The following is a 26,480-nucleotide window of genomic DNA, read 5'->3' as shown; positions in this document are numbered from 1 at the left end:
TCTCTTGTTAAAAGTATCTTGTTAAAATGCAAAGATTTATAAATGTATTGTGATATTCTAAAATGTATTTTCTGTAAAGTGAAAAGACAGCTCTTTGATATGCTTTGTTGTCAGTTTAACCAGAGTACTACAAAGAGATCAAAGAGATCAAACCCAGCAGAAAAAGCTAATGTTGTGACTCATCCATTTGCAGAAACTGTAATAATAAAAACCTCATCATCCAGTCCAGCGTGAATGTGGATCTTTGGTGGGACACGTACAACGCGGTTACATATATATATATATATATATATATATATATATATATATATATATATATATATATATATATATATATATATATATATATATATATATATATATATTTATGTGTGTGTGTGTGTATGAAATCGACATAATTGAAGGGGCTTACATTTGAAATGAGTTCAGAAAACCAGATAAACTCGAAAACAGTCTCATTAGATAAAAAAAGAAATGTATTCAGTAACCTGATTTTCGTATACATCACGTGTAGTTCAAGTATTATGTGCAAATATTTTGCGTACATTCTTAAAAGGTGGAACACATGTAACGGGTGTAATAATAACTTTTATTTTATTGAAATTCCTGCTGAAATATATGTATAGTTTTTGGTAAATGTCCTGCAATGCTGAGTCCAACAGTGCCACCTGCTGGTATGGGGTGGGGTTTGGTTTTGGCTTCTAACATGTGACCAGGAGGCGGGGTTTGTTGTTAGTCTTATCAGAGAGAACTACAAAGGTAAGACCTATCTTTTGGTGCTCCACAAAAGAAGTTAATTTTAAACATTATAACCCCAGCTGACAAATCTCTCACCATGCATAGTAATGTGATTGATATTGTCAAGCTGTTTACGTTTATTTTCGTTTTGTTTCTGTTTTACTAAATATTAATTCCCCTTGTAGAGATCAAAGAGATCAGACCCAGCAGAAAAAGCTAATGTTGTGACTCATCCATTTGCAGGTAAATTGTACCCCTTTTTATACTCATTATTGTTTTTATTCCTATTTTCTCATATACATTAAAAAAGGATGATGTTGGTTAAAATTCAGACTAAAGCAAAACATGTTGAATTCATTGTAAACGTTAAAAATCCACTATACGATCTCTTGTTAAAAGTATCTTGTTAAAATGTAAAGATGTAAAAATGTATTGTGATATTCTAAAATGTATTTTCTGTAAAGTGAAAAGAAAGCTCTTTGATATGCTTTGTTGTTAGTCTTATCAGAGAGAACTACAAAGAGATCAAAGAGATCAGACCCAGCAGAAAAAGCTAATGTTGTGACTCATCCATTTGCAGAAACTGTAGTAATAAAAACCTCATCATCCAGTCCAGCGTGAATGTGGATCTTTGGTGGGACAAGTACACCGCGGTAACACACATACTTGTTAATTCATACGTTTTCCACCCATTTTATACGTCTTCAATTATCTTAAAGTGCATATGTCCAACAACATTTTCTATAGATTTTGTTTTGGCAGAAATACATTTAAAAACGTGTTTTTTTTTTTAGAAGGATCTGGTTTTGCCCATTTAGGCTTAAATCTGGATCGTCTCGGTCACGGGCAGGAGATGGCGTCATCGTGAACTACTAAAATTGTCGCGGTACACTAGCAATCTATTTTAAACTTATTTACACAAATTATCTTTGTTTTTAATTCTACATGGTCTGTCTTGATGTGAGTGAACAGGTGCTGCGTTGTGTTTGTAGGGCTAACTATCGCTTTATAACAAATTTTAAATGTGCATTCATATTGGATCAAAAAGAGGTTAATGTGACAAATGAACCATGGGATTACCTCCGTAACTTTGTCACAACCAGAATATGTAATGTTGTATTTGTAGTGGATTGCACCACAATCCTAGTTAAAGGTGGTGTCCGTAACTTCAAAATATTCTACCTGCTGACGCCATCTTCTGGACAAAATCACGATTGCAGCTCCTTTGGATGCACGTGCAAGTATGTGCAATTCTTATCTATGCTCAAATAAACTCTACCTGTTTTATCTATTTGGGGGTTTGCTTTTGAACTTCATTTGAAACAGTCCTGTTCTTACTGTCACCATTTTTATCCTGGAATAAAAGAAAACTGCCAACATTCTCCCTAGCACCTAACCAACTGATGGCAGACATGTTGAACAATCTGAAGTGAAAATAAATGCAAGCCTGTGGTCTGGTCAATTTAACCAATGGTTGAGAATAATCGTTTAGGTTTTTTTTTGTCGTTGCGTTTTCCCAAACCTAACTGCAGAACTGTGGTTTTATTATCTCCAGCCCGCTAGATGGCGATACTACTCACCGCTGGTTGTCAACTGGTCCAAGAACAAAAACGTAGACGCGTCTGTTCCAAAAGCGCGTTTGGTGTTTATGTAGGTTTTATCTTTGAGTTGATTTTTCCTCAAAAACATTTTACTTCGTAGAAATTAACATGGAAACGATTTTGGAGCAGCAGCGTCGCTATCACGAGGAAAAGGAGAGGCTAATGGATGCTAAAACCAAAGAAGTACTACATAAGAAATCCACGGTGAGATGATGCTACAGTTAGCATTTCTCTTTAGCTAACGAGGAACACAAGAAAGGAGAGTATGCATTTCACATTGAATGAACATTCTCTCTCTCAACAGTTGCGGGATCAAATTAATTCCGATCACAGGACAAGAGCGATGTTGGATGTAAGTTTACTTTTTAAAAAAATGTATCGATTAGGTAAAACCTCCTATGCTAAGGTTTTGCAAGAGCATCTGTCAATAAAATAGGATGACTTACTCTGTCAAAACTTTTTTTCACCACATAAAAAGAAACATTGCATTTGAAAACTATTTTTAGATCCGTTTTATTAAACTTTGTTCTTATAAATTCTTAACCATCTGGAAATATATCTGATTAAAAACGAATGAAACAAATCAATACACCATAAACATCCAATGATAAAAATAAGATAGTGAAATAATTTTGTTAGATTATTTTAATTTTAATGAATTACCTTTGGTTTTATGCAATTATATATATTTTTTTCCAGAGTCTTATGGATTATAGTATAACTGAACATATCACTAATGTACTGTATGCTATTATTTTGCTTGCAGAAAACAGATATATCCACATACTATACATTATCCCAGTAATACCCAATCTGGGATAATGGATTGTGGCCACTCAATTGCAGCTCTCTTGGTGTACAGTATAGCAAAAAAGAGCCGCCAGTCCAAACAAAAATGAGCTGTGCCGGTCCCCACTTGCAGCAATATGCCATGGGGGATAATGAATCGCGGAATATTTTTAACCCGGGATGCACTTAAGCTGCGAACTATGAAGCACATTGCTGCGAGAGATTACAGCATTTTATTCTCTCATTTTCCTTTCTATATGTACACTGACTGCAGTTTTATTTTTTTGTAGCGTTATATGGAAGTGAGTGCCAATCTCAGAGATACTTACGAAGACAAAGATGGGTAAGTCGTTTTTTGAAAAAAAAAAAAAAAAAAAAAAAAAAAAATGGGTGGATCAATAATAATTAAACACTGAAACACAGATCACTGATTTTGATGAAACCTCGTGTATCTGTCAAATACAATGGAATAAATAATCAAAAATTTAAGTTGGCCCCATAAGTTAACTATTTAAAATCATTAACAAAATATTTGAATTAAATAAATGTATGTGTATTTACTATTCTCTCTTCTGACAGAATGAGGAGGGATGAGCTGGCTGCCATTTCAGGGCCAAATGAATTTGCAGAATTCTACAACCGACTTAAACAAATAAAGGAGTTTCACCGAAAGCATCCAAATGAAGTAAGTCCTCCATTTTCTGTAAAATACCCGTCTTCTAAAGCTCATGATTTTTTAAATGATTTTGTATTCGTGCAGATTTCCATTCCAATGTCTGCTGAGTTTGAAGAGCTGATGAAAGCCAGAGACAACCCTAGTGATGAAGCTCAAAGTAAGTTCTGGCTCCATACATCAGTATAATCATTATAAATTGTGATTTGATGTCAGTTAAGAGTACTACTTCCAAAAGCCCTATTAAGAAACATGAAAGAAGCAAGTGCCTCTTGACATCTTTTATTTATTTGACTCACAATAGTAACAGTACTGTTGGTGTTTTAAATTGACTTATCCCAGGATTTTGAGAACTTTCACAAGTAACTGGATTTTATGATTATTTATAAATATATATCATATTGGACACAATGGTGATTTTTTTTTTTTTTTTTTTTTTTTGGCCAAGCCAGCATTTGTGTGCCACACCCTCAAAATCACATTTCATTTTTGACATATAGTAATAAAAGACGATCAATGAAGAAGGTACCATAGTTTTCTTCTTGTTTGAAATGTTTATTTGCTTTGTTGCTGCGTCTTGTGTGTTTGCAAGTTGTGCTCTTAGATTCCACGTCAGGGGAATTGTCTTACATTATGCATAAAGAATGTCCCCATCACACGGGTCCAAAAAAAAAAAAAAATAGGATCGGGGCATCCTTTAAATGTAATTTAAACAAGTGACAGCAATTAAATAGAAAATGTCGCAAAAAGATCATTCAAACAAGGATTCTTTGGCCTGTTAGACTAAGTTGGTGTGTGTATAAAAACAAACAACAAATGAATTGCACAGATGTAGGCTAGTTTTAGTTAACTCAAGCATTACAGACTGTGTCTGCAATGCAAGATCACTTGCCTCCTCGTGGAAGGTTTAATAGCAATCTATATTTCTAGAAAGCGTGTTGGCTCCTTTCCAGTTTAGGTGATAGCCACCAGGAGGTCAGGTCAGCCCAAGAAAGAGGCCATTATCAACAAACCCTTATCCTTGATGGCTACAAAAACTAGGTAGCCACTGGTTCAGCGAGAATAATCTGCTAAAGTTCTCATCATTGTCTATGACAGGCAAAGAGACAATTACTCATTACTGACTCATCTTTTTGGCACGATTACAAACCCTAGTTATGTTTTACCTCTGTAAATTCAGACTGCATCGTTTTAGTATCATTGGAGCTGACATGAATGATTACATCGGTGTAACTAGCTTAATCTTTGTTTTAGCTTTTGCATGCCAGTTCCCTTAAAGGGGCCTACATGTTAGGCATTTTGGCCCCAGGAATACACATTGCATTAGGTGTGGGTGTCAGTAGATGAAGATGAAGTGGGACTAGTTAATAGGCTGACTCTTGTGTGCCTGAACTAGACCTAAGATTTATGGCCCGAGCCCGAACCCGAACCCGAGGCAATTTCGGGCCGGGTCGGGCCTGAAATGTCAGTCATACGGTCGGGTCGGGTCGGGTTCGGTCCTGCTTTTTTTATTATTATTATTTTTTTTTAATTAATTAATAATTATAAATATATGTTCATTAAAAATATATACTTAAACTATGTATGGATACTAGACCAAGGAATACTTGTTATAAAATAAATAATTTGGATAAAACGGAGAAGGAGCTGTAATTGCTTTTAACGGAGCCAGAGCATGCTCTGCTCTGTGCACGTGACGTGACGTGAATGCTGTCCTCTTAATAATCTTCCCCTCCGCAAATTCGCGTGATTTTGGCCTGGTATCCCCGATATGGAGTCGGACCAACAAGAAGTTAAGGATAAACTCAAGAGAGGAGAACTGACGAGGAAAACGCACTCTGGTAAGAGTGAAGTGTTATAATTAGCTCGCTTTATTGTTTTAATAAGCGTTTTATATAGAATACGATCGCTTTTGTCGGAAGCGTACATTGACGTTGGTGACATTTTCATCCGCGTTAAAAAACGCAATTTGCAGAATAAAATCACGCTTTATTGTTTAAATAAACGCGTTATATAGACTAGGATCTCCCAATTATTATAATTAGCTCGCTTTATTGTTTTAATAAGCGTTTTATATAGAATACGATCAGGGGGGGGGGATTTGCATAGGAGTCGGAAAAGGGCACAACACGTCAACACCCCCTCAATGAAAGTGCTGCGCTAAAATCTTAAGGACATACTACTACTGCTGCTGTGGATTATGGCCCAATGATCAAGTCGTCAAAATGACGGACGCCCTTAAATGTTTTCGCTACCTCAAAAAAAAAAACGTCAATGACAGATTGTCGCTTAATGTAACATCTGCAGTGCAGACACAGAAATATAAAAGATGTAAATGTTTATACAGTTTTGCAACTTTTTGAGACTAGGTCCTTAGCTTGGCCTTTGGCCTTTTGATTTTTGCATTCCGGAGATGGAACAAGAGCTTGCTCTGTCCACTCCACGCATCGGCCCGGTATTGCAGTACCTCCGGGAACGGTGCATTCGCAATGATCGCAACAAGGCTTTAGGGCTAGGACCTTAGCCTAGCCTTTTGGCTGAGAGTAAGTGTCCCGGCTCCTAGGCTTTGTAGCGTATAATGAACTGACCGATAACGGATAATGGATAATGAATAACGAAGATAGATCAATAACCCTTAAAAACCCCAAAAACCCCCCCGCCTAGATGTTGTAACAAAAGGCAGAGTTTAATTTGTTATCATAAATCACCCCTCCTTATAAATAAAATATGTAATTTCGGGCCCCTTTCGGGCCGGGCCAGCAAATCCAGTTAATTAGTCGGGCTCGGTCCGGGTCGGGTTTAATACCCCTCGGGCCTGCGTCGGGCTCGGGTGCTTTTTTTTGGCCCGATCTTACCTCTAGCCTGAACATGGTCACCACAATGAGCAGGCTGTTTAGGGCTAACGCTAACTCTACTAGTTGGTCTGCTACAACCGACACTACCAGAGTTGTCTGTTGCATCTACAATTACAAAACAACTTTTTCTCTTAATCTTGCACATAAACAGAGCTAACCGCTCGTGGAGAACACACAAGAAGTCATACTTGTGATTAGTCATCAGCTAGCTAGACTAGCCTGGCAACCTTTTATAGTGAGGTGACGACAAGGGATGCGTGCAGAGCACTTTCCTTACGTCAGACGTTTAAAATAGTAGTATAGTTGAGAAGACAACAAAAGTCAAAGAAAAAGGGTGATTCTAATAGTGTGCAGCTTCAAATAAGAGGCCTACTACATGTAACAAATCTATTTCTGCAGACCTTGTGGAATTCACGGATGAGGAAGGATATGGTCGCTACCTGGACCTCCATGACTGCTATCTGAAGTATATCAATCTGAAGGCCGCTGAGGTACTTTTATTATCCATTGTTTCTTTGAGAAAATTCTGCGAACTAATGCCCAATATTAACTTTGGCATACGTGGGTATGCATACCTCTTTTAACAGAAAATCGAGTACATCACCTATCTCTCATCCTTTGACCAGCTGTTTGACATTCCCAAGGACAGGAAGAATGCAGAATACAAAAAGTAATCATTATGACCTCAACTATACTTGAAATCCCAGATTTCAACTCCAGTAAGGAAATGAAAAAAAAAACGGGCCACTTTTGCATGTCTCCCTGCAGGTATTTGGAGATGCTGCTGGAATATTTACAGGACTACACAGATCGTGTCAAACCTCTGTTGGACCAGAACGATTTGTATGACAAAGTGCTGGTAGACTTTGAGAAAAAGTGGGAGAGCGGAACCTTTCCAGGATGGCCTGTAAGTTATTTTTGTCATAAGGTTGATGTTTTAGGTTGTACCATATTTTCACGACTATAAGGTGCAGCGGCTTACAAGGCACCCCCCCAAAGACAGTCAGATAGTTCAGTCAAACTTATTAACCCCTTAACATTCCGACAGCTCGCAAAGAAGCATATACGTGTCTCAGACACGTACGGACACGGTGTCTGTACGATGTCACCAATCACTCAAATACGTCATTCCACATATCATTATCATTATTACTCATCACAGAAACATCAAGACCAGTCTAAAACAAGATACTGGAAAAATATAAAGCCGGGGTAGCTCACCAAAGTCGTCTTGCAGCCATCACTTTCAATAATATTATGCAACAATGGTCCTCTTACATCCGTGAGTGTAATAAATCCAACTGACACGAATAATGCCGACAAATAAAAGAAAAAATCCGCCTTAGAAGCATCTGCATTGATGAACTGTTGATTTTTGCTGGCTGTCTGTTTAGCCCCATAATTCCTGTTTACTAATACAGATGAGTAAAAAATGTTTTCTCCAGGATGTAGTCACCAAACATGTGACTCACATCTTTTGTGGCCAATTGCAGGCTTTGTTTTGCCCCGCTTTAGCCTATGCGAGCCTGTAAATGCTAAAAAGGACCAGCCTCCTTTACCTCCGAATAACTTTAGCCAGTAGTGACCGATTCAAATGATGATTGACACATTGGTTAGCCAATGAAACACCGGTATATAAATCCCAGCATACACTGCGAATGACTTCGCCTTCGGGGGAAAATCTAGTCGGCGGCTGCTTGCATTAGTTGCGAGACCTTGCGTCTTAATATTGATCCATTTATATGGCGCACTGTATCATAAGGCGCATGGTCAGCTTTTGAAAAAAAAAAAAAGGGCTTTTAGGTGCGCCTTATAGTGCGGAAAATACGGTATTTTATCTGTTACTATTAATTGAATTTGTTTTTGTGGCAGAAAGAGACGAGTAGTGCTTTGACACATGCTGGAGCTCACTTGGATCTCTCGGCTTTTTCATCATGGGAGGTAAAAAGAGAAACAAAACAAGAAACATGTAGAGTAGTTGCAATGTCGAGCCATATCCTTTCATGGTATTGTTTCTTTTGTCCCACAGGAGTTGGCCTCTCTAGGTTTGGACAGATTAAAGTCTGCTCTTATGGCACTGGGACTTAAATGTGGAGGGTGAGTTTGCTTTAGACACAAAAATAATGTATTATATGCCTGCATTGTACTATAGTTGACTTAGGTGGAAACTTCACTTTTGTTTTGAGAAGCCAATTGTTACTTTCATGGGGGAATCTCACTTCAATGACGTCGGTGGGCAAAATGGCAAAAGTAGATCACACTTTTTGAAAAATAAAATTGCTGTTATTAAATCATCCTTTTTTTCACTTTTGAACTCATTTAAATATTTCTTACCAAGAAAAAAAAGCATGCCTTCTGAACAGAGTTGAATTTGAATATTGCAAAGATGCACATTTGCTACAAACGTGTTTGTTTGCATGTGTTTGACAGGACCCTGGAAGAGAGAGCTCAACGACTGTTTGGCACCAAAGGCAAATCTTTAGAATTGTTGGATCCTTCGCTCTTTGCCAAGAATCCCAAAGCCAAAGGTCCTAAGAAGTACGTGCTTGGAATCCGTCGGCAAGATTAGGGATTTACCATTAACGGCTTTTTCCTTTACACGTCTTGTTTTTTTTTAAAGATGCAGATCATTTAATATTCATATTTGCAGACATGATGTTTGACTCAGAGGAAACAATCATGTTTGCTGAAAAGTGTTCTATCCGTTTGCCAAAAGAATAATCACAATTAAATATCCATTATTTGCTCAAATTTTCTGATCGGTGTATACTCAATGTGTTTGCAATGATAATGAAATCAATGCTTAATATTTGCCATTCTTGCAGAGACACGGAACGAAACAAAGAAATTGCCTTTCTGGAGGCTCAACTCTACGAATATGCTGAGATCCTTGGCGTAAGTATGAAAATGTTGCCATGTGGTTTTTGAAAGAATGCATTGTGCAAAACTCATCTGGTATTTTGGTATTGGTTGGCAAATGTAGGAGCAGAGGCAGCTTACACATGAGAACGTGCAGAGGAAGCAAGCCCGAACCGGAGAAGAACGTGAGGAAGAGGAAGAGGAGCAGCTTAGTGAGAGCGAAAGCGAAGACGAAGACAACGAGATCATCTACAACCCCAAAAATTTGCCTCTGGGATGGGACGGAAAGGTACGACGGCAGACTGTCATAATGCGGTGGAAATTCCAAAGTAGTGCTCTCTAGAAATGCGTTACCTAGGTCGTCACAAATTTCTGGCGCCATGTGAAATAATCTGAATTTAATAACTATTTGGATTATTTGACTCCTCGGTCATAAAACTGGAATAATCATTTAACTGTTGCAGCTTAAATAAGACTGTGTTTCTTTGATAAATGAAGACATTAAAAAAGCGGTCAAGGCAGTCTCACATGACATGTTGAGAACCTCCATTGATCGCATTAACTGCAAAATAAAATCCCCACTTTCATGAAAACTTTCTCATTTGGAATACTTCAGATATTTCATCTTGCTTCTCAAATAGAACAAGGAAATCAAGTCAAAGACAAAGTGGGGAGAGTCTTAATACACTTGGTGCATGCGGCTTTTAGTTGGAAAATTACGGTATCGCAAATGAAGTCTTTGGTATGTCCAGCACTAACTTTGACCCGACTCTCCTTGTAGCCAATTCCGTACTGGCTCTACAAACTCCACGGCCTGAATATCAACTACAACTGCGAAATCTGTGGAAACTACACCTACAGAGGGCCTAAGGCTTTCCAGCGACACTTTGCGGTATGCTCAAAGAAAACGACAGTCACTTCCCACTGCTCCTTGCACTTTTTCTGAAGGTCTCTTAGATAAATCATCTATGTTGTGAATAGATTTATATATAATTATAAGGTTTTTATCATTTTTGATGGGGCTTGTCTCCAAAATGTAAAAAGCTGTTTTACTCACGGACCAACTCATTGGACTGGTGTCCTCTGGACAAGACTTTGGGTTTATCTCACTTTAATCCCCAATATGTTTTTGCTGAAAAAAAATAAAAACATTCCACTATTCTCAATCATTTATCATAGGTTTTCTTGTGTAAAACGTGATTTGGCCCTACTGCACCCAGACTCGAGCTCCGGTGGCCCCAAGGTCAATTGAGTTTAAGACGCTTGATTTAACTAGTTATTGCTTTCATAAAATGTCATTTTAAATCAAGGACTTTTTTCAAAGGTTAATATTTAAAATAAGGTACTTTTAATTGATAAATTCATTCAATGGAAATAAAAAACATTACTGTATTTTCTGGTCTATAAGACTCACCTGATTATAAAGCGCACCTTTAAATAACATGCTCATTTTAGAAAAAAAAGATAATAAATATTAGGCAAATTCGTTTCCCATCTCGAGTGAATCCATTCACAAATGGTTACTGTAGGTTGAAGCATTTAGTTATAATTATGCGTTTCAGACTTTATCTACCCTATTTTTGGTCTATAAGGCGCACGTTTAAATCTGGCAAATTTTGTTTTTTAAGTGTGCCTTGTAGTACCGAAAATACTGTAAAGTCCTTTGAATTAAAATGGAATCGGTACACCAAGTTCTGGTATTGTAATGTAGAAAATCCAATTGACAGTCTCAGTGCACTCTCAGTAGGAGGTCCTATATATACTGTACATGAAGCTGAATATATATCAAATTCCTTTTTATTTGTACGCGGCTGATGGATTCCGCAGTCCACTTTGTTTTCTTGTCTAAGGGGCGCATTTCTCCGTTACTTTCAGGAATGGAGGCACGCGCACGGCATGCGATGTCTGGGAATCCCCAACACGGCCCACTTTGCAAACGTCACTCAGATCGAAGACGCCGTCTCTTGTAAGTCTCCTGGTTGCAATTTGATTCCAAGTCAAGAATATATTCACTTTACTTATATAGATGTGCTCTTTCAACGATACCAGGAGTAGTCCTATCAGGGAATTCAAGTATCTCATTGTTGTAATTGGAGTACTTTGGTATTACTGTGTATAGACCAGGGACCTGTGGTTCCGTGTTTTTTCTCTCAATAGAATCAAACGGTCTTTTTGCATACAATTTTTTTCATGTCTATGGCGCTTTATTTAGGATGGCTCTCATTAGGCATTTACTAAATATTTTTTGCCCAACTTTAGTGTGGTCAAAACTGAAGTACCAGAAGGCATCAGAGCGTTGGCAGCCTGATACAGAGGTAAATTAAAAAAAAAAAAAAATCCCCCCTCCCTTAAAAAACATTGTCTGAATATTGTTATGTGTTTTTCAGGAAGAGTATGAAGACTCAAGTGGAAATGTTGTCAATAAAAAAACCTACGAGGATCTCAAGAGACAAGGCTTACTTTAGATGTCCCAATTTGTTTTTAATCAGCCATTCTGATCGTTGTCGTTATTTTTTAATGTGTATTTTGGGGAATTTGGAACAAGTCCACACTCCCCGTTTCGTCAGCTTTGAATTGTGCAGTTTTTGATTTTGTTATATGGACTCCCAATCTTCGTTATAGTATTTACAGCCATTTTTCCATCATCAAAATAAAGATAAGACTTGGGCTACTTATTTGTTTTGGTACCTTTTTCTCATGGTGGATTCTTCACAACTTTCAGTATTTGGTAGTACTAGATCGTTTTAATTTGAATTGTCTTTATGGCAGAAGTCAATGGAAGGAGACCAAGAGGAAGGCCGCGATTGACGTGGATGGATGGTGTTATGAGTGCACTTCAGGAAAGAGGTCTAACTATAGTGGAAGCTAGAGCTCTTGTCGGTGATGGAAGGAGTGGAGAGGTGTTGTAATAGGATAGTGGGATGTTTGGACGCGTTCTAAGGGATGGGCAGGGCACCTGTATGATGCGGCAGGGGTAAACCAGTGAAAGCTGTCGGGCCCTGCTGTTGAACAGAAGTGTGTTGTGTCACCCTGACCCGAGTGATATGGCCGCTTTCTTGTGTCCCCTTTCATCTGGAGGGACGAAAGCATGACAAACTTGGGTGCCGAGGTGCTTAACTTGTTTGGGCATTCAGGTTGGCCATTGTCCAAAAAAGTTTGTGTTTTTTTTTGCTACTTTTTCCCTTTTTTAATTTTGTTTTTGTTGTATGTGTTTTTTGCTGTCGATCACCCCTCTCGAGGGATATTACCATGGAAGATAGATAGTCTTTATAGTCATTATCTTTGATTGCTTATCCCACGCCAATAAGGGTGCCAAATGCAAAAGCTGTCGGTTACAACTCAAAAAATATTTCCAATGGGTTGATTTATATATTTGTAGAGAAAGATCAATGTAATGCTATTATTTTAATTTATCTAAATACTACATATCAATAAATAAGCCCTAATAGCCTTAACCAGCTCGGTAGCCTTGTGGGTGGCGCTCGGCATTAAGGGTTGAATTGGGGGGTTTGGTCACCTAATGACTCCCAACACAGCAGTTGGGTCTAAAATGGCGGCGCCCTGTTCGGCTAAGGCTGCATCGGCCCGCTACAGTTGTGCGGGTCAGATGTATCGACATTTCGTTCTTGTATGCATGCGTACAAGAATGACAATATAGTAAATTCTTCTTCTAATAGATATGAATATAAATAAATCCATATGGATTTTAATATCATATATGTATTCATTTGAACATCAATTAAGCACCAGTATAAATAAATCACATGGCTATAATTGGCTTTAGCACTACATTTCCCAAAATGCATGACTCCAAAACTAGGAAGTAGACACAAGCCATCAGCACAGCGAACCAAGTCCTACAGCAGCAAACAATCCAAATTGAACCAGGGAACAATAAAAAGTCTCGGACCAAATAACAGAATCAGAAGGAGCAGAAAATGAATCTCGTCTTACCAGTGACCTCTTGCACAGTCTATCATTAGTGTGGATGTGATTCCCCAATTGCCCAAACGTCTTACTTTGTGGAAACGTCCGAACAATGCCTAGTGTGCATGCTGATTGCGATTTCCTACGGAGAGTCCTGACAATTTTCATTTTGATTTAGTCTTATTTGACTCTTCGACTGCTTCAAAATGCTGTATCTTATACTCCTGGCACGTTTTTCTATGCTAGTTTTTGAGCATTCTGTTTGTTGAATACAGCAATCACGCACTGAATGTGAGCATGCCCATCTTCATTATATAACATTACTAAAAGTTGTGCTACTTGAAAAAAATCCAATTTTGCTGTCTGATAAACCCACGGTAATTACCAGTCAGGGACACGTTTTGATTTGAGTTAAAAATAAATAAATAAATGCATTGACACCAGAGTTAAGCATTCTTGAAGACTCCAACACTAGCGAATGTGAAATATTTTATTGATTCTTCTTGTTCAAAAAGTGACATTATCCTTTAACATTGAAAAGCGTTTCTAAGCATCTAAAAGCTGCCTTAAACAAATGCAGAATCCTTAAATGAACTAAAAAATATGTAAACATGTTCAAACTACACATAAAAAAAGGGAAACCATCATTACCAAAATAAAATTAGAAAAAGGAAAATGTACAAAGTCTGAGAGAAGTCAAAGTATTCCATACAAGGGAAACAAGGGAACAACATTGTTAACCCATTTAGGTCACGTGCGCAATTGCGCTTTTCTACCACTAAGAGCTGTAAGCGCTGTGGCACTTTTCTACTATTATGGACGGGAACGTGTCTGTCATTTCATGTCTTTCCCGGACTCTTTGCAAATGAAATGCATCCAAACGAGCCATTTTTAACACAAGACAAGTAATTATTTTTGAAAAGTCCTTTTGGACTTAAAGAACGAGGCTGCGATGATGTTTTTTTTTACTGAGGCGCAAGTTTTAGACAACTAGGAATATTGATTGCTTTATGAAGGCCTGACTCATAAAACTAATGAGTATTGTCTTTAGGTGTTTTACTATCAATGTAGTGAACACTGCAACAAGATTAGACATGGCACTCAGGAGAAAGACATCATAAACAACAAAATGATAAAAAGCATACATCTTTTGACATTAAAAAGGAGAGATGGGACAAAAAACATCATAATACACCAAGACACTGTTTCTGGCAGTTTTTAAAACAGACGTTCCTCCCCGGGATCAATTTTATGTGAATCATATCCCGTACATAAGTATTTCCATAGCAATAGTGTTTAGTAGTTTATAGTATTTCCATAGTATTTGTTTTGTATTTTTGAAATATTCATGTACCTGTATTTGGTAGTATTTCTGTTGTATTAATTCTGTAGTAGTCTTTTGTGTTATGGTAGTGGTATTTTTATTTAATTCAATCACAATCGTCAATGATATCAAACTGCAACACTCTTAGTGATAGAATCAAATCATGTGCAAAGCATATCGTCCCACCCCTTTTCAAAAGCGATAGATGTTGTTGGACACCCTATTTTTGGGAAAAAAAAACCCACAAAAAAGCGGGAGTAGCAAACTTTTACCGAAATGGAAATGTAATGCGATCGTTGGAGCGGTTTATTCACGCACAAAGACTCAAAATCGCTTCGGAACAAAGCAGCCGTAGACTACAACACTAGTCTCAGATCAAGATTTGTGTTTGTGGTTTAAATGAGAAAAAGTGGCGTGTTTTAGAATTAAAAAAAAATGGTAGATGCTTTTAAGGAGAAGAGTGGATTCCTCAAGATATTAAAAAGGTACAACTGCTTCTTGAGCTGAAATTAATAAACCCGTACTGATCGCGGAGGTGCAGTATTTCTTCACACTTTTACTTGAAACATTTTCTCCAACCTCATTTGGAAACCAGGAGTGAAGGTGACGGCAAAAACAAGCGTTGAATCAGGGACGAGCGATTCAATTTGTCTCAGGGGCCGGATCCAGACTTTCTGTTCTCAGGCGGGTCTGATGAGTTACGTCAACTCCAAATATTTAGCCTAGTTTTCACCATTATGCTTCATCATTTAGCCTAAATGAGTTACCTACCAACAGCACGGCGGCGCAGTGGTTATCTGCGACCTCAGTGGAAATGTTTAAATCTAAGCTTAAAACTCACTTCTACTCGATAGCATATGAATAACCTACTCTTCTCGTCGGCTGAAAAATAGTCTGTGTAATATAGTGTAATAATCTGTGAAGCCCTTTGAGACATAAAAATGACTTGACTTCTGAGGTCATGAGATTGAACCTTCCTGTGTGGAGTTTGCATGTTCTCTCCATGCTTGCGTGGGTTTTCTCCGGGTACTCCAGTTTCTTCCCACATTCCAAAAACATGCATGTTAGGTTTATTGGCCTGTCCAAATTGTCCCTAGGTGTGAATTAACTAGTGAGTCGTCTGGATGGCAAGTAGTTGAGGGTGTCACCTGCCCACTGCCCTAAGACGGGCTCCAGCACCCCCACAACCCTACTGAGGATAAGCGTCGCAGATAATGGATCGATGGATAGTAACCTACCCTAACATAACACATTCATTTACAAACAATGGGGATTTTTTTTCGATGTTTGGCATTGAATGTGGTTTATTTTAACAGTTGAGTGAATACAGTTTTACACCTGAACCAACTCACCACACTATGCACACTTAAGTGAGAGCTATGAATTTTTTTTTATTTTTGTCTTGATATTTGTACTGGTTTGAAATGAAGCTTTAACAGTGCATAGGCATTTAGATGAAAGTACATCGGATCAAACTACTGTATTAGGTTAGGCTGACTACAGCTGAGAGTATATTCTTTAATGCCCTCTCTAGCCAGGTTTAAACATGGTTTGCATTTATGTTAAAATGTATAATGACTTTTGAAAGAAATGACCTAGACAATTGCGCTTTTTTTTTTGACATTCTCAAAAATTTATGGCAGGTTGGATTCATTCATACAACGGGGAGGGTCCGGGCCGTAGGTTTGAAACAACTGCATAAAATCATTCATACATAAAAAAAACGGACTAGCAATTTCAGACCCAAAAATAATTTAGGACATCTGTTTTTTAGACATTTTGTTTGTTGGATTTGATGTCCTTGTGTTAGGGTGGTTGAAATTAAAAATATAAATAGGTTTAAAATCAGTTTGAGTTTTTGTGAAAGCCACACACTTGGGAATTATTTCTCTACGTGCTTTCTATATTTCCTAGGTGGGGCTGAGATAACGACGAGTGATCATGTGAATGATCAAGGAAATCCTCAGTTTTACAAAGAGATAAGATGAGCTGAGAGAAACCTGGTGTCAGACACGTTCCTCCTAAACGGGTTAAGATGCTTCTGGTGAATTTAGTCAAACATGTCTTGTTCGTTGTCAGACTCGGCAAAGTATTTGACTTCTTTTTTTGCCCGACCGGCTCGGAATGTCGTGTTGGAGGCTCCTTCGCTGTTGCTGTCGTTCTCATCATTGAAATTGGAACCTTTCTGCTCGGAAACACACAAAGAACATTGCTGTCGTTCTAGTTGCACAAACTGGGGGCTCTTACACCCTTTTCATGGCCAAATTCAAGCACTTTTAAGCACTTTCAAAGCCATTTTTTTGTGTACCATTAAAAAAAGAAAACCCGCGCCGATCTAAAGAACGAAAACCTTAACCTTAGTTTCAAACCCCAACCCCAGCTCCAACCATATTTTGGAGCCCTGAAATCGGTTAAAACCTTGCAGCCCAAACCCTATTCCTAACCTTGTTTCAATTTGTAACCTGAGCTCTCAACCTATTTTGGAGCCCTACATTCAGTTTAGAACCCTGACATGGAGCTCAAACCCTATTTCCTAGGCCAAACCCCATTTCAAACCTTAACACAAGCTCTAAACCTATTTTAGGACCCCACATTCAGTTTAGAACCCTAATATGGAACTCAAACCCTATCTCTTAACCCTAAGGTTACACCTTACCATCTGTAGACTACCGGGAGTGCCTCTACGTTAAAATGTATCTTGAATCATTCAGCATAACATTGCCAACATGTGTTATCTTAGTTATTTACAGGTAAATTAAAGAAGCTAAGCTTCAAAAGTTAACGTTACTATGACTAGAGCCCTTTGGACACCAGCTAACAATTATGTATGATTGACAAAAAACAAAAACTAGCATAAAAAGGCCACTCAACTCCCAGTACACAAACACTATGTATAACTCAGACAAGAGCTAACGTTAGAGATCTTAACGTCATAAATAAGTAACAATATGTTACCTCAAATACTATGTTGACTTACCTTTGAACGGATGTAGACATCCTTATTATATCTACGTTGGTGCTGTGGACAACCACATAGCTTTATCCTAAGCAGAAACATGTCCAGATATAGACGTGGCCGAAGCAGGTAAAAATACCCCCCCAATCACCCAGCCTCTCAGGATACCTTTTATCACATTTTCATGTACCCCATGCACTGACTATCTCAAAGTTTAAATGTAAGAAAAAACACACACAAAATAAAAACTGACGCACTGCAATGCCATTGAATGGACATGGGAGCTGAGTTTGTCTGACACTATTGAGTTGGCTTTGCGCACTGTGATTGGCTCATCACATTTGAGGGCGAGGCTTAGTAATAGGTCAATTAATAGAGCACAGACTACATACTTTGCAAAAGGTAATAATTTTTGTTTTATTGATTGTTACTCACCTTGGATGCCATTTTTTTCACTGGATTATATTCGTCATCTTCAGAGCCTGAGGCCATTCTCTTTCTTCCTCGACCTTTACCTGCAAAGAATTAAAATCGGTTACAGCAATTGCAATTTTAATATTCCAGATGGAGTTCAGAAAGTTTCTGCCTGTTGGTCTTCACAGATGCAAGAATTTACATGTATCCCATATTTTATCTTAATGATTACTTTGTTTAGGGGAGATAGTGTGCGGTGCAGGACCACCAGGTTCCACAATAGTCTTGTCCCCCTGGCCATTAGACTGTTAAATGGTCAATCAAACACATAGTAAATCTAAACTGCTGCTAATCTGTACATCTGTTGGCTTTGTTTGACTTTTTGCACTACTGGCAGTTCTTTATAGCTAGCCACTCCTTGCACATCTGTTTCTCTGCACTATTGTACTTACAGTGTTATTGTTACTGTTTACCTGACTTGTTTACCTAAATGCCCATTTTGCACATCTGGTTAGCTGCTCCTCTTGCACTACTTGCACTACTGTAAAATACTATACATAGCCATAATTATTTAGTATATTATTAGTACTCAATACTCCAACTCAATACAACATTTTATTTATATCTGTACATTCAAGGAAACTGTGCGGGTCAGATGTATCGACATTTCGTTCTGTATACACGTGTACTAGAATGACAATAAAGTAGATCTGAATCTGAATCTGAATATGATAGGGAGCTCAGTTTTATATTTGTTGCACGTAGTTGTCAGCTATCAATGACACAATTCCCAATATTGATATTGTCGGGTTTGATTTTTTTCGGACATTTTATTTCTATTGTGACCCCTTGTTTGTTTGTTACTTTGTTCCTGTTTTTTTGTTATTAAATACCACCCTTATTTCGAGCACCCCTGCCTTAGTTTCTGCTTCCCTTCACTTGGGTCCACCGGCAAAACGTAACTAACTCAACTTAGTTGTAAAATGCATACCCCCTTTATGATCAATCAAGGACCTTACCAGTAATTTTAGGCGAAACCTTCTTAGAGCCAGTGTCAGAATCAGAGTCCCACAGAGATTTATCTGCTTTCTTTGCCTTGGGTGTGGGCGTCTTCCGAGCTTTTGGAACTGGAGTAGATGGCTTCTTCGAACCTACACGTAGAGTAGATAACAGCCCTGCTTTTAGTGGGATTTAAATTTGCAATTTAGAAAAACAAACAAAAAAACAACTATTACAACTTGCAGGGACAAAAAAAATATCAGATTGCTCACCCCTGGTTTAAACATTTTTCACAACAATCAAATCACACCACCACATTATTCTAACAATGTATTCTAACAGCTATATGTAAGAAAAAAAAAAATCACATATTATTATTATTGAAGGAAAAAAAAGACCAACACACGACTTAAGTCGAGTAATGGTTTTATATAATTGTCATAAAAAGATTTTAGATGTCTACAATCTATGAATTATTTACATTTACATTTTTTTCCCCATTGTATTAGGTATCGAACAGTCATTGGGATGTTCTATTACAATGAAAAGAAAACTATCCATATGTTTCCATCATTTTAAAACAAAAACACTCAAACTGTCCCAAAACAGATAGACCCATTTTAAAAAGAGCAATATATATTATTGCTTTATCGGATCCTTGCAAAACATTAAATGGATAAAAATCTGGGTATTTTTTTTAAAGCACACTTATTTAATTTGTGGTTAAGTATTTATAAGAACTTTATATTTACTTGACTACTCATTTAGTATATATATATATATATATATATATATATATTGATATTGAACGTATTCCTTTTTCCCTTTCATTTTTATGTTTTTTTTTCCATTCACTCATTTTTTTCCCCCTGCTTCGTCATTTAATATTCCTTATTTTTGATCATGTTTTAATTTTGTCTTAGATTTTGCTACCAATCTGTTAAGCATTGAGAAATTAAGTAAGAAAAAAAATACAGTGTAATGACAACATGTAATAATATCGTAATTATTTTGTCTACATTTTATTTGTCTTAGTCCCAAATAGTTAAAAAAATGTCACCCAAGTTTAATAAAACTGTTTTTTTAACTATTGCAGACACAAAAGCTTTGCGCTGGTTATGAGTATATTGTCTCAAGGAGCTCTGTCGCCTAGGCAAAGGTTAAGAACTCTTAATGGAAGTAACCCGCAATAAAGCAAAGATATTTGTTAAATGAAGACTCTTACTCTTTTTTGGTGGTGTTATCGCGCCAAAAGCAGAAGTGCTTGAAAAGGTGGAAAAACCTCTGTCGTCCTCACCATCCTCCTCACTGTCACTTTTAGAGCCGTCTAAAAGAAGGTCAACATAAAGCAACATGAGACACTCAATTATTGCAAATCAATGGCTTTCTTTAAGAAAGTCACATTTGTCAGAGGTCCTGCTCGAGACAAAAGATTCGCAATATTAACCAAAGACGTTGAATAAGACCGAGGTGAGCGAGATACAAGCACACTCATGGATTTCACAACATCTTCATTCTACATCGCCACCGTGACAAAAGACCAGCTGATTGTTTTCTCCTTAGTGTCAACCAAGTCTAGAAAGAGGTGAGACATCACCAAAACGATGAGCTGATGACTGACCGCTAATTTGTTGCTCCAGGACGTCCGAGTTTAAGGTTTTATCAGTTCTCTAATTTGTGTCACTGTCTCGGTGGAATGTCCTTGAAACGTCCTCGTCTAGTCAAGGCTGATAGCTCATTTAAAAAGATGCATTTCGACTTTTTTTTTTCTTAAGCCCATCAATAAACTAAAAAAGCAGTTCCACATAAAAAAAGGGTCATACATTCTTTTGGTAGAGCCCATTCAAATTGTAAACAAAAACAAAAAAGCATCATACTGACAATGACACCTAGCAAGGCAACATACTCCAATTCTCAGTAAAGGATAATAAGAATATTCTAACTTACTAGTGTCATGGCTCCTGTCAAAAACAATAGATTTGGAAAAGGTCTCTTTCTTTTTAGCCGAACTAGACCTAGAGAAAGAAGATAGGAACCAAAGGTTTAGGTTTGTTTAAAAAAAGTCAAAAAACAAAGTTGTCTTACATAGTCTTTGGATTGCTGGCAGAACTGTAATCTTTCTCCTCATCGTCGTCGTCGTCATCATCATTGTCACTGTCATTTGTCTTGAATTGTGATACATTTGTCTGTTCTTTCTCCTCCATATCAACAGGAGTGCTCACAAGCTCATCATTGTCTTCATTATCACCCTCATCTTCCTCTTCTGAGAAGTCAAACGTGTATTTTGGCTTGGATGCTGAAAAATAAAAGCAGAGTGGGGCTCTAACACTTATGTATAACACTTTAACGCCCATTAACAGTGAGCTCAACAACAACAAAGCAGAAAGGTCTCTGAAGTACCAAGGACCACAAACGGAAATTTTCTAAGACCCTTGTGGATTGACAGTCTAGAGGGGTCCGGTGGCATGCTCCCCCAGAAGGTCATGTTGCGCATATTAAATTAAAACGCATTGATCTGGTGCATTTTTTGAGCAAAATCAAGAAGCTAGATCTATGATAAATGTGAACTCATGTAAACGATAGAATCATAAATACATAAAAGGCAATGACACACTTACAAAGCATAGTAAACCAGACAGGAAGAGAAAATCTGTTCCTCATCTAATTAGGCAAAAAAATAAAAGGCGTAATTTAGCACAGAGTGAGTGGCTGATGGACCAAGATTGCTTTAGACGGACAGAGGCTTGTATAAAAAATCCACACCATAGCATTTGCTATCATTTACATGATGAGAAATTCAAGTTATTTTGATTTACAAAATATCATTACACTGCCCACTGCCCCAAGATAGCTGGGAAGGACTCCTGCAGATAATGGATGGATGCATTATTACACATATTTTTGTTAACACAAGTTTATTGGACCAATCTTCCTATGTATGGGAAAACCGCAATACCATATATTCATCGGATTGGTATTGATCGTAATCGGCGCTAGCCATACCTGATGCTCTCTGTGACTTGGTTTCTCTGGGGATGACTGGCTGACTATCTAGATCGCTGTCTGAATCGGACTCATCTTCAGACCAAGGGTTTCTTTTTTTCACCTTTTTTACAGGGGTTCCTTTGGGTCCTGGGGTTTTCCTGACTCTGGGGGCACCTGCAGGGGCATACAGAAGCACTAGAATGTCACTATGATCTTTCTGTTTTTGTCTTGCACATATCAATTCATAGAAAAATTCCATACTAATATGATTCAATAGGCGTGCCGCAATAATAAATTCTACTGGACGATAATAGACCTGAAAAGTCTTGACATCGTTATTCAAAATCATATGGTTTGGATACAATACATTTACACTATGTAATATAAAATAACCCAAATAAAGATATAAAACAATTCCTAAAACGTTTGCGCTTTCCATTTTGTTGTTTCAACATAAACAAACATAAAGACAACTACAAACAAAATAAAGTACCCCCCCCCCCCCCATCAGGAACTCATACAACAATAAAGAAAGAAGTAGGATTTTGAGTTATATGTGGTTGAAGAATGATTATAAAATTGGGAGTACATTGTACAATCAATTTGAGTTTTAAAATAAATTTTGTTTTAAAGGCCATAATTTGCATTGGCCTGTTGATGAAGGTCCTAACCATAAAAATCGAGTTATTTTGCTTAATTTCCTTCATGTGGGAAATGCTTTAATCACCGACAGGAGTTTATCCAACGTGAACTGGTGTTCATAAAAATATTCAGAGTAAGAACTCTTCTCTCATCCATAACAATGTAGCAAGAGAAAACTCATGGAGGATGACAAAATGACTGATCTTGTTTACGGAGCCATTGATGGACTTTTTGATGATCACAACAGGCCTAAGCTTTAACTGATTCCTTGTAGAAAACAAAGTACTGAAATGAGTGCAATCTTAAAACCTGGTTCTTTCTTTTCCTTCTTGACACGTGGAGCCTTTGGTTTGGCAATGGGGTTTTCCCCTGTCGCTGCATCTTGGCCTAAATCATCATCGTCGCCTTCCAACTTAAGGGACGGATCAGAGTCAACCTGAAACAAAAAACAATCACACCATTTATTTACTCTCTCCAATATAACACATCCTTTTTTTTGTTGGAGGAGAAAGGGTTGGTAAGTAAAGACAAAGGTGGAGCGATATTTTTTTATTAAATGCTGGAATGTTGTTCAAGTCATTAAAAATCATAAAGTAATTAGTGATTACAAAATTCATTTGAAAAAAAAAATGGAAGCGATCATGGATTATTTGGACCTATATCAACTGAATGAACAGACTACCACAGTGAGAATTTCTAAATTAAAATTCGACCCCTTATAACCAGGTTTCCCAACCACTATATTTAGTTCTCTCCCCAAACTCGTAAAAAACACTTTTTGGGGCTAATATGTGTTCACTGTGGAATATCCTAGAAACACGTTAATTTAAATAGTATGAATAAAGTTGGTGAAAATGACTTGTTTGCATTTCTCATCTTTCTAAAATGTCCCTTGTGATGACAGACTTGCATTTTTGGAATCAAGTGTGGCATTTCATAGTGTCCTTTTTCATTTCATTCTCCTTTCTCCAGAAAGTTAACATCTTGCAGAGACACATATTTGTCATCTTTGTTGATATACAGTATTTGAATTATAACCATCCGTAAGAGTTACATTGGGAATTTTCTGTCCAGTAATTTACTGACAGAGACTTTCCGTTTTGACAGTGGTGATGGGGGTGCTACATTGCTAACTAGGATTCATCTCATATCTATTGGCATTGTAAGGTTCATGCTTCCTTTTCAAGGATCACTTGTCTGTGTGAAAGTGCCTTTGCACAGTTAAACCCAAATCAAAATACCAATTTTGACACCGAGAGTGGTGGATCTTCATAGACGATTGCTGACAAATGGGTAATTGTGCAACAGTTTCAGGTTGGGTCATTTGTCCGATTTGTCAGAATATGGCCTTTACATCTTAAACCAGGGGAATCCTTTTCTTTTTTGGAAAATTATGACTCGGGTCTTCTCCAGGGTTACACTTGGTACCTTATCCATCATGGTTGTGAGATTACAGGTTAGTTTAATGTATTTGCAACGTATGACTTCACTCAGGAACATTAAAAACTGTTATTTTTATTTGTCCAACAAGAATGTACAAACTGCCCCACCCTTGTCTAATATAAGACGATATGAGGTTACCTTCTTCTTTTTGGTGAGTTTCTTGGCGGCATCAGATTTCAGCGGCTGAGACGGTGGATCCACCCTGCGGCCAAATGGCGACGGCATGGTCTCCTCCAAATTAATTTTCTTTGCTTTGGGTTTACCAACTTTCCCTTTCACCATTTTAATGACTTTCCCTAAATTGTGCTCTTCTCTCTCAAGTGCCTCTAAATTCTGGGAAGAAAAACACACAGTAAAAAATATTTTAAAGCATTGTCAAGAAATTGGAGGACACAGTAGCAAGTCGCTACTATGTTCGAACCGCCGTTCCTAAAATATTCATGTTCGGACTATAAGGCGCACCCTTAGTCGGCCAGAAATGTGCATGAGCGCATTATAATTTGCTGTGCTTTAGATACAAGAAAAATACAAATAACACTTACATCTAATTCTTCAACAAAAACAGCCATGTCCTCCTTCCAAAGATCCTCTGGGGATTTTTCTTTGAGATTATGCAGCTCCGCTGTCTAAAACAGAGCCAGGGTAAAAGAATGAATACTAAATTACAGATGCATACACTCGTGTGATGGCCTATTTTAGGGTGGTTGTGGCACCTAAAGACATAGATGATTTTTTTCATTTCATTCTATTTTACTTACCTTCTGGTCTCTTTGTTTTAGGAGTTCCTCCACCTTCTCTTTTGTCAAACTCCACAGAGTCATGTTGAGGATGTAATTAAAATTTGGGCCTGCCGATGAACTGGAATGCGTTGAAGTGTCACTGTCATTTCCGTCTTGATCATCTTCTTGAGCCTTTACACACACAAAAAAAACATTATACTCTGGCGAAAGTCCAATTTATTGCCGTTAAATCATGCATACGCGCAGTCTGATCTCATGCAAATGTTGGGTTATTTCTTTAATTTTCGGATTACTCGTGATGTATACCCATTTGAGTGATCTGCATAACTGTGCGTGCGCAGTGTTGCATCAAAGTTGTTTTTTCTCAGTTGGTGTCGGAATGAACTGTGGACTTGTAGTCCAGAGACCAAAGATGAATGATAAACACTAACCCCAACTTACTCGCTAAAAAAGGTTGATTTACCCGGAATTTTCTATTTTATTTTCTGTCTCTATGGCAAAAATGACAGTTGTATTCATACAATATACATAGTGCAAATCCATTATGAGTGACGAGTAATGCAATGTCATAAATGTATTTTTACCATGGCAGATCTTATGATAGGCTTAAGCACAAATACCACGGGATTGTATCTTGCACAGCATGTAGTTTAACACTGATCTCCCACTATTAACAAACCCGAGGCTGATAGATCACTTCCTTATTTACAACCTGGATTTTAATTCTTGTGCAGCACTATTTATGCAGTAATGCCACTTTGAAGGGCTATAGAAATAGTCAAATTGAGTTGAGAGCAGAGCTTCAATACGGTTAACTGTACCTTTTCTTGAGCTTTAGTCCAGGCAGCAACAGGATCCGATTCGTAACCTTTCTGGACCAACATCCGAATCAGCTCACGCTTGGATTTGTTCTCTGTGTGGACGCAAAATTTACTAAATATTCTTGAAGTGGAAAACAAAAAATAACTCTCTTACCTATTGTAACTTTCCCTTCGATTTTCTCCAGAACAAAACGAGCTTGATTCGACAATTTAGCTGCTTCAGCTCCGAGGCTACCGATTAACCAGTCTTTTCGAAGTCTGTAGTAGTGCAGGCGCAGCTCAAAGAATTCTTTCAGAATATCTTGGACTGAATCATAACGCTTTAAACAACCCATGTGGTCAAACAGAACCTGCATAAAGTAGAAAGACTGGTAAGGGTGAGGGAAATTTCCTATTTAGGCATGCATCTGGATTCATACATTTCGAATATACATATTTATATAATAAAATGCTTCCAAAGATTTCCACCTTTACCGTTCGGCAGTCAATTTTAAGGTGAAGGAATATTTACCATTGAGTTGCAAGTGAGGCTGGACTGAAGCTTAAAGACTTTGTGGAGGCCTGCCGCTTCAGCTTGGGCAAGTTTTTCCTCCGACATGCGAACTACAAACTTGACAGTAGAATCTGTATGGTACTCCTTGTAATCGTTGATGAGTGCTGGTGTTTTTTCTGTGCCTTGCAGCATGGGCTCCAGCACAGATTCCTTGTAAGCCT

At 37.7% G+C, this 26,480-nt stretch overlaps 2 protein-coding genes and 1 pseudogene across 4 annotated transcripts in view; 2 read left to right on the top strand and 1 right to left on the bottom strand.

Annotated features, from left to right (window-relative positions):
- The first annotated feature begins 2,312 nt into the window (after nt 1-2,312).
- On the top strand, nt 2,313-12,186 carry sf3a3 (splicing factor 3a, subunit 3). The gene is made up of 17 exons (XM_088326024.1): nt 2,313-2,543; nt 2,644-2,691; nt 3,419-3,471; nt 3,708-3,813; nt 3,889-3,961; nt 7,056-7,147; nt 7,244-7,326; nt 7,425-7,563; nt 8,529-8,597; nt 8,686-8,753; nt 9,087-9,194; nt 9,482-9,551; nt 9,640-9,804; nt 10,297-10,407; nt 11,391-11,481; nt 11,775-11,830; nt 11,903-12,186. Exons 1-17 carry the CDS (start codon nt 2,448-2,450, stop codon nt 11,978-11,980), a joined length of 1,506 nt encoding a protein of 501 aa, XP_088182150.1. The 5' UTR covers nt 2,313-2,447; the 3' UTR covers nt 11,981-12,186.
- On the top strand, nt 6,175-6,290 carry LOC148371492 (U2 spliceosomal RNA; annotated as a pseudogene).
- Nucleotides 12,187-13,918: 1,732 nt separating the features above from the next.
- The window catches only part of top2b (DNA topoisomerase II beta), a 35,986-nt gene continuing 23,424 nt past the window's right edge, over nt 13,919-26,480 (bottom strand). For all 3 annotated transcript variants that reach the window (XM_088326021.1, XM_088326020.1, XM_088326022.1), the window contains 14 exons: nt 26,278-26,478; nt 25,921-26,116; nt 25,767-25,858; nt 24,964-25,116; nt 24,748-24,831; nt 24,344-24,538; nt 23,072-23,198; nt 22,139-22,294; nt 21,221-21,431; nt 21,083-21,150; nt 20,361-20,462; nt 19,156-19,287; nt 18,158-18,237; nt 13,919-16,951 (listed from right to left, as the gene is read on the bottom strand). In XM_088326021.1, the coding sequence (XP_088182147.1) occupies nt 16,817-16,951; nt 18,158-18,237; nt 19,156-19,287; nt 20,361-20,462; nt 21,083-21,150; nt 21,221-21,431; nt 22,139-22,294; nt 23,072-23,198; nt 24,344-24,538; nt 24,748-24,831; nt 24,964-25,116; nt 25,767-25,858; nt 25,921-26,116; nt 26,278-26,478 (1,932 nt within the window). In that variant the 3' untranslated portion in view covers nt 13,919-16,816. The remainder of the gene's footprint in view (nt 16,952-18,157; nt 18,238-19,155; nt 19,288-20,360; nt 20,463-21,082; nt 21,151-21,220; nt 21,432-22,138; nt 22,295-23,071; nt 23,199-24,343; nt 24,539-24,747; nt 24,832-24,963; nt 25,117-25,766; nt 25,859-25,920; nt 26,117-26,277; nt 26,479-26,480) is intronic.

The sequence above is a fragment of the Urocampus carinirostris genome, chromosome 2 (assembly GCF_059441175.1).
Source record: "Urocampus carinirostris isolate Australia breed hairy pipefish chromosome 2, RoL_Ucar_1.0, whole genome shotgun sequence".
In the NCBI taxonomy this organism is placed as follows: domain Eukaryota; kingdom Metazoa; phylum Chordata; class Actinopteri; order Syngnathiformes; family Syngnathidae; genus Urocampus; species Urocampus carinirostris.
This window is presented reverse-complemented; position numbering and strand designations above follow the sequence as displayed.

Bases quoted from the DNA above. Each gene is read 5' to 3' on its own strand.
- sf3a3 (XM_088326024.1), top strand. From the start codon at position 2,448: ATGGAAACGATTTTGGAGCAGCAGCGTCGCTATCACGAGGAAAAGGAG. The intron at 7,327-7,424 runs GTAATCATTATG...GTCTCCCTGCAG, and splicing joins AAGAATGCAGAATACAAAAA to GTATTTGGAGATGCTGCTGG. The intron at 9,552-9,639 runs GTAAGTATGAAA...TGGCAAATGTAG, and splicing joins AATATGCTGAGATCCTTGGC to GAGCAGAGGCAGCTTACACA.